The sequence below is a fragment of the Belonocnema kinseyi genome, chromosome 3, assembly GCF_010883055.1.
Source record: "Belonocnema kinseyi isolate 2016_QV_RU_SX_M_011 chromosome 3, B_treatae_v1, whole genome shotgun sequence".
Lineage (NCBI taxonomy): Eukaryota > Metazoa > Arthropoda > Insecta > Hymenoptera > Cynipidae > Belonocnema > Belonocnema kinseyi.
Window position 1 is genome coordinate 29,943,507 of NC_046659.1, and position 8,488 is coordinate 29,951,994.

General features: G+C 33.8%; 1 protein-coding gene across 1 annotated transcript in view; it reads left to right on the forward strand.

The window, feature by feature from the left end:
- The window catches only part of LOC117168706, a 172,461-nt gene extending 164,747 nt beyond the window's left edge, over window positions 1-7,714 (forward strand). The window contains exons 6-7 of the mRNA XM_033354406.1: window positions 6,987-7,131; window positions 7,223-7,714. Of these exons, the coding sequence (XP_033210297.1) occupies window positions 6,987-7,089 (103 nt within the window). The 3' untranslated portion in view covers window positions 7,090-7,131; window positions 7,223-7,714. The remainder of the gene's footprint in view (window positions 1-6,986; window positions 7,132-7,222) is intronic.
- Window positions 7,715-8,488: the final 774 nt, after the last annotated feature.

Below are 8,488 nucleotides of genomic sequence, written 5' to 3' on the forward strand. Positions count from 1 at the left end.
TTTGTGAATACTTGTGAATACAGCATTTGTAAAGTAAAATAGTATATGGCTACGGTAAAATTCGCGGCGGGTCAAAAGAAAACGTATTATTCGAAAACGTTATTTCGACGCTAAAAATCCTGCAAACAATAAATCTTACAACGTTCAGGAAGACAAAGACAGCCCTTGGGTGGAAGCGTTTTTTTGTGTAAACGGTAAGTAATTGTTTGGTCGTTTCCTTGATAATCCTTTCCTTTTGTTTTAATTGTCCAGGAATTTAAGGAACTTGATTATATATCGTATTATTTTACTCGGGAATTTTGAAGTTCTTATTTAAGACATGCTCTACTATCGTTAAAATTGGTGTGTCTACTTTTTTTCGCCATTATCATGTCCGCATGTAATAAGATATCTAGTTACAATTTTGGGAGATTAAAAAATTTTAAAAAATCTAAAAAATTACAGCTTATAGTTTATTTAATCCGTTTTACTTATTCCTTTTTTTCAGATTGTAGACCATTAAGCTTAAATCATTAAACATGAAATTCAAAACCCTGAACTTCTTATATTTGTTCAAAATAATGATAGTGATCATAAAATTCTTATAAAGAATTATTGCAATTGTTAATAAAAAATTCATAAAAAAATATTCAAATTCGCTATTTGGCTTAAATACAAATTTTTTAATTTCAACTAAACCTTATTAGAGTATTGCTTTAGAAGTAATTCGGTTTTAGCAATTAAATATTTCAATTCTTCATAATACTTACAGTTTGAAATTATATATACGACACAGCAGGAAAAATATGTACAATAATTTTGTATTATTTTATTATTTTTATTTTCTATCTAGTGTAAAAGACAAAATAAATCATTCTGTGCATAACAGAAGGAGGAAAATTTCAAAATGTTTTTCATTATTACAAAAAAATGACTTATTAAGTGCTTGTCATTGTGTGAAATTGCTGAAACAAATAGTAGAAGGTTGGTCGCACCCTCTCCACGCAATCTGGACTCAGCCTCAGAATTGAATACATATGACGAAAATGCACATACAAAAGCAAGTGTGCGTAAAAGTTTTGCTTATATATTACATACATGCATATTTAATTTGCACCCAAGGTAATTTTCAACAGAAAATTGTCTCAAATGTCGATTCTACTACTTTTACTCAATTTTATTTAAAGTAAAACCTTCACCTTAAATTTCCGAAAAATTTGTATGTATACATTTAACAAAGATCACAGTAATTTTACCATGAATTTTCGGAAATCTCCAAAAAGCTTGTTTTTATTGTTTTCAAATAAGATTCGGCGGAACCTTAGGGGGCATAGAGGGGAATGCTCCCACCCCTGAAATCGCTTAGGAATATTTTGGAAATCATTCATAAATTATTAATTTTCGCGAAACTTTTGAAATATTTGTGATATCTTTGGAAAGTCATTGAAATCTTTTTGAAATCTTTAGAAATCTTTGAAAAATATTTCAAATGTTTTAGAAATATTCGATAATATTTTTGAAATAATTGAAATATTAAAAAAATCATTGGAATCTTTGTGAAATCTTATAAATGTATCCGAAATATTGGTGATATATTAAAAAAATCATTGGAATCTTTGTGAAATCTTATAAATCTATCCGAAATATTGGTGAAATATTTGAAATCTTTGGAAAATCATTGAAATCTTTATAAAATATTCTCTAAATATTTAGTATATTTTTGGAATTTTGGAAATCTTTGTAAAATCATTAAAGTCTTTGTGAAATCTTTTGAAAATATCCGAAATGGACTTCCGTTTCCGGCATGAAAGTGTAAAGAAGTGGGAATTGTTGATGCTGAGTTTTTCTGATATTGTGCTGAAATTTGAGGTGAGTGGATTGTGGAAGTGTGTAGAAGGGTGTGGATGTGAGAGATTAATTGAGGGATTGTGAGATTGGAAAGGGGAGGTAGATATTTTGGAGGATTGAGACAGATTTGTGTGGGAGATTGTTTGGAGATTTGTGACATGGTCAGAGGAGTATCTCCGCGGAAGAAACAGATATGGAGCAGGAAGTGTTTAGTATGCCGCAAGAAGAGATAAAGGAAAGGAAGGCAAGGGGGAAGTATAAAAAAACTATAGAAAAGGAAAGATTAAGGGCAAAAAGCGTAGGTTTATTCGAGGCTTTTATCAAAAGGAAGAGAGAAGGGAGAAAGAAAGCAGTGAGGAGAAGGAAGATATTGGGGCGAGCGTGAAATATCAAAAGATGTTTAGATCGCCGCCGGAAAAGCAGAGTTTGGTAGGGAAGAGTGATAATAGTAAGGGGGCTAACGGAAGCGGGGATGAAAGTGAAGTTACGATGAAAGAGGAAAGACTAAAGGAAATTCGCGAAGTGATGATAGAGGTAATGGAGATTTATGAAGAAAAGCAGGAGAAAAGAGGAGAGGAATTAAAGAAGAAAATTAGACAGGAAATGGCTGAAATTAAGAAGGAAATAAAAAACTGAGAAAAAATCAGGGAAAGGTTAGAAAAAAGGAGAGAATGGGAATAAGGAGATGGAAAGGCTGAGAAAATAGAACAAAGAATAGAAAGGAAAGATAGGGAAGAAAGAAAATTAAACATAGTAATCAAGGGTATAAGATTAGAGGGGAAAGAGCTGAAGGAAGGGGTGCACGAAGTAATAAAAAGGATTGGTACTAAGGTGGAGATAGAGGAAACGCGAAATTTAGGAAGTGAAGTTCAAAGAGGGAAGAGAATGGTACTGGTGAAATTAAAGAAATGGGAACATAAGAGGGAGGTGACGACGAAGAAGAGGTTATTATATGGACGTTCAGAGGGAATAGAGGATGATTTGACATGGGTAGAAAGGAACATGCAATATAAATTGAGGAAAATAGCGGAAGAAGAAAGAAAAAAGGAAAAGAGAACGTGTGTTAAGTATGGGAGTATACAGATAGACGCAGTGTGGTAAAATTGGGATAAAGAAAGGAAACAGATAGTAAGAAATTAAGTGCAGGGAAACTAGGAGAGGAAGGAAAAGGAGATAGGAAAATAAGAAATGGTAGGAAGGAAAAAAAGATGCGAAACGAAAGTACGGAAGAATGGAAGATTTTTTACTGGAATATAGCAGGATTGGAGAGAAAGGATAGGCAATTTATGAGACATTTGACAAAATGGGATGTAGTTATAATGATGGATACAGGGCTAGGTGAAAAGAAATGGGAAAGAGTAAGGAGAAGGTTTTCAAGAGGTTACAAATGGCAAGTGCAAAATGCAAAGAGGAAAAATAAAAAGGGCAGAGCAATAGGAGGAACGGTGATAAGAGTAAGGAATAAATGTATAACAGGTAAGGATAAGAAAGACAGGAAAGAACAAAAAAAAGGATTAATAGTAGAAGAGGTAATGATGGGAGGAGAGATGTGGAAGGTAGTGGGGGTTTATGTGAGCGGTGATATGCTGGAGAAAGCAGAGGAGATGAAATAAATGTTTGAAGAAAATAAAGAAGAGAGTAGGCTGATAATAGGTGGGGATTTCTATGCGCGAACAGGTGACAGAGCAGGAAGGGAATGGAGAGAAGAGAGAGGAAGAAAATCCAAAGATAAGGTACTAAATGGGGAGGGAAAAAAGTTGTTGAAGAGCTTGGAGGAATTAGGATGGTATATCATAAACGAAAATATAGAAGCAGAATATACACGCTCAGGAGGTGAAAGGGAAACGGTAATTGATTATGTGCTAGTGGATGATGAGGTAAGAGAGAAGGTTAAGATTCTAGAGGTAGGTGATTATATTGATTCGGATCACTTTCCCTTAATAGTGACATTAGAGGGACAAATAGGCAAGAGCAATATAAATAAAAGAGGAGCAAATGTAAAAAAGTGTAGAAAAGGGGGATTGGTCAAGGGAAGGAAAAGAACAGTTTAGAGAAAAGGTTAGAAATATCAAAATGGGAGAGGGAAATGTGAACGAGTAGATGGAAAAAATGATAGAAGAAATAAAAATAGGATTAGAGTGCACAAACAAAAATGAAGTCAGTAAAGGGGGAAGTAGCAGTGGGTGGGATGAGGACTATGAAGGGAAAGAACGGAGGTCAGAAAGGAATTATGAAAGTGGAGAAAAGAAAAAAGTAATGGGAGAGAATACAGGAAAAAAAGTAAGAATATACTGTGTTGTGTTATCAAAAGAAAGAGGAAGAGAATAAAAGGTTTGAGGAAGAGGCGGAGATGGCTAAGACGGAAGAAGTGATATGGAAGGTAGTAAACAGAGAAAGAAAAAGAAGAGAAAGAGTAAACCAAGTTGAAGTTTTAGGAATAATGAAGGATGAAAAGGCAACTGGTATAGATGAGATTCCAAATTAAGTATGGAAATATGGAGGGGAGGAACTAAAGGAAGGGGCATGGATAATGTGTAATAGAGTATGGAGAGAAGAGGGGTGGCCAGAGTTATGGAAAGAAGGAGTAGTATACCAATAGTAAAGAAAGGAAAAGGAGAGGAGGTTAAAGATTATAGGGGTGTGACGTTGACGTCAACGCTGTATAAAGTATATGCGACTATTTTGGCGGAGAAATTGAAGATACCATAGAAGTTGAAGAAAAAAAGATCGTGTTACCGGATCAGGCAGAGTTTAGAAAAGGAATGGGGGTAATGGGCAACATTTATGTTCTAAACTATCTAGTAAATAAGAGAATTAAAAGGGAAAAAGGGGCAATGATAGCCATGTTCGTGGACTTAAAAGCGGCGTTTGACTCATTAGACCGAGACGAAATACCAAAAGTTATGGTAAAAAAGGGGATAAGAGAGGGATTAATAAAGAGAGTATCAGAAATTTTTAGACAGACAAAAAGCAGGGTAAAGGTAGAAGAGCAAGTAGGAGATAGTTCCTGGTTAGTGAGAGGTGTGAGACAAGGATGTCCTTTGAGCCCACTTTTATTTAATTTATTAATATCACACTTGGAAGAAGAAATGAGGAGAAAAGTTTGGGGCGGAGTTAGGATAGGGAAGGAAAAGATAAATTACAGGATTAGAGAAATTAGGTTAAAAGAAGTAAAAGAGTATAAATAGTTGGGATGTATTTTGCGAATGAATGGAGGTCATACAGCTCATATAAGAGAAAGGATAGAAAAAGCAGAAGGGGTAATGAAACAGATATGGGTAATAGGAAAAAGAAGGTTTAAAAAATTGGACAAGGAGAATGTGGTTATTTGATACGCTGGTATGGCCAGTGTTAGGTTATGGAGCAGAGATATGGGGATGGAAAGAAAGGAAAGATATTGAGAGTTTACAAGAAAGGTATATAAGGTGGACACTAGAGGCAGACTGGAGGACGCCAGGATACATGGTGAGAGAAGAAGCGCAAAGGGATAAGTGAAGTTTTAGAGAGGGAAATAGGGCATGGAAATTTGAGACGAAGCTGTGGGAGAGAAAGGGAGGGGAGTTGGCGAGAAAGTGTTTGATGGAGGTAGAAGCGAGGAGGGAGAGCGAACGAATTAACGAGATGGGAAGAAGAAAGGAGAGAGTTCTTTAATGATAGAGAAATAGAAGACGGGACTGGAGTAAACTATGAAGAACTGGAAAAAAGGGAGAGGGAAAGACAATTAATAGAAAGATGGGGGATGATTGAGGAATCAAAATACAAAAAATGGTATAAGATGATAAAAAAGAAAGAAGTAACAAAGTATTGAGAAAAGGGATAAGGAGAGAGAAGGTGGACCAGAATAGCAAGATTCAGATTGGGAAACGAGGTAAGGGAGGGAATGTACTGGGAAGAAGAATAGAACATAAAGTGTAGAATATGTGAATGGGAGTAGGAAACATGGGAGAATGTATGGGAAGGATGTAAGAGAGGGATGGAAGATAAAGGAAGCTGGCAAAAGAATGTGGTTAAGATTCTAGGGGAGGATGGATTAGAAGACGACTGGATGAAGGAGTTGGAGGTTGCTAGAGGAGCGAATGAAAGAGAATAAAAGAGTGCATGTGAAAAAAAGGCAAATGGAGGTATAAAAAGTGAAAGAAAAAGGAAACGGAAGTCGCTTAGATTAGAAGCGGAAAGCTTGTAAGTAATGGTAAGGTAAAAGTTAAGTAGACGAAGATGCATTTGCGTTCTCATGCTCTCTCTCTCTCTCGCTTGCACTCTCGCTTTCTTTCGCTCGCTCACCCGTTGGCTAATAAGTCCTAAATTGCGCTATCGCATGAAATAGAGATAAGGCACTAAATATAAGACTTATGTAAATAGTTGTAAATAATTGTATATATAGAAAGGATAAGATTGAAAAAAAATATAGATATAAGCGGAAAGATTGTAAGGAATGGAAGTCATGTAAACCCTTATGGGACACATTATAAATAAAGAAGAAATATCCGAAATATTTGAAGTCTTTGTGAAATCCTTGGGAAATGATTGAAATCTTTGTTTAATATTTGAAATATTTGATAATATTTGTGAAATTGATGAAATCTTAGTCAAATCCTTGGGAAATCATTGAAATCTTTGTGAACAAATTTGAAATATTTTCGAAATATTTGGTAATATTTGTGAAATCGTTGAAATTTTTGCAAAATATTTGAAATCTTTTTGAAATGATTGAAAACCCGTTTATTCGTTTGTGAAAGCTTTTCAATCTATCCGAAATATTTAAGAAATCTTTGCGAAGTGTTTAAATTATTTTTCAAATATTCGGTAATATTTGTGAAATTTTTGAAATATTTTGTAATATTTGTAGAAAAGATTGAAATCCTTGTGAAATCTTTTAAATCTATCCCGCTTTAACGCCAAAGAGTCGGTTTCTCTGTTTCTAAGAAATATAAGGGTAGCGATTTTCACGATTGAAGTGTTGGTGATTAGTAGTGTAGGAGGGAGCGTTTGCAACACGAGCAAAACTAAAAGTAAACCTCTGGATGACACGAAATTGGCAGCGGTTGGTGGCAAACAAAATTATACAATTATTTGTTTCTTGGTGAATGAGGGAACTCATTTGATTTTAAATATTGTTGTTGTAGTAAAAGTTGAGCAAAATTTGTTGTGTTAATTTTCAGATATTACTCGGTATTACATGCAACAGTTGGATTGAATGAGGTCGAAATAGGAATCGAATTGCAAAAGTTGGTAAAATTATTGGCCAGAAAATTCAAGATTTGAAGCATCCCACGCGACCAAAAAAACGGCCAAAAAATTTAAAAAGTAAGTTTATATAACTTACGTTTCGAAAGTATGTTCATACATTACGTATTTTTGAACATGTTAATAAAATATTGCGATCGTTCTTTTTTAGGTAATTCGACTATTCCATATGATGAAAAAGAAAATGAAAATTACTTCATAGAGAAGCCTAAACAATTTGAAGACGTAATATTGCAGGATAAGCGTCTAAAGAATTATTTAAGTTTTATAAGAATATTTGTACTAAATATTTCTTAGAAGTAACACCTTGGGACCAATTTTTTTCTAGATTATCATATGAAGATAATAGAAATAATGATAGCAAAATAGAAGTGAAAGAGGCCTGTGCAGCTGAAAGTAATTCGTCTGCAAACGATGTTGATTTTGAGTCAGAGTTGGAAACTGATGAAGGAGGGTTAGATGGTGCCTAGGCGAAAGTTCGAAACGATTCAGAAACGCAAGATGTTGTGGAACGAGAGAACTGAAGTTTAATAACCGGAATAAGTATTTTAATAAGTCCTTTATAATGGCACTCAGTTTTGAAGTATTGTTCATTATACATATGTTATTTCTAAAAATTTGAAGACATCTGTTCTTGGTAACGTTATTAAATTCCATATTTTAATACTTTTAATTTAAAATAAGCCACTTATAAACATTATAATAGCTTTATAAAGGTGCCAAAGAAAGTAATTTACCTCGATGAATCAAAGAATTTCGAGATCAAAGAGAAAGAAAAGACTTACTCTAATTCAAATTATTTAAAGATTATTTCTAGGCTAAAAGTTGTTTAATGGTTTAAGAGTTAGTACATACGATATTCTATTCGTTTTATGGTTTCTTTGTTTTCTAATGTTTTTAAATTCAAATAAGGATTTCAATACACAGTAGCTGAACGTTTACGAAACTCTTTTTCACTGCTTCAACACGCCAATAAGCTAGTAAACATAATTTAAATAAATATTTTCCGTTTATAAAAGTAATATATCACCTATATAATAATTCTTGGTCATTCTAAGGATATCGCAAACATTATAAGTTTTGTATATCTGCAGCATATCCATTTCATACAAATGGGACCTCTTGTTTCATGGAAATTAAGATATCCAATTTATATTCCTAGGAGATGTCAAATTTTTATTCATGAAATGTGTCCCTAGGATAGTCTGTAGAAATCCTATTTTAAGGATCGAGTGTTTTTTGGGTTCAATATGGCATTCTCAAATAGAAAATTGCATATAGTTCCATATAGACCCTAGCGTTCTTGGGGGCTGTTTAAAGTTGTGATGTTTCGTCTTTATGAGATTTTCTACTATTGAAAATTATTCAATTTATCGACATCGTCTATTTCAAAGCTATTTTTATTTTTCTTATTATT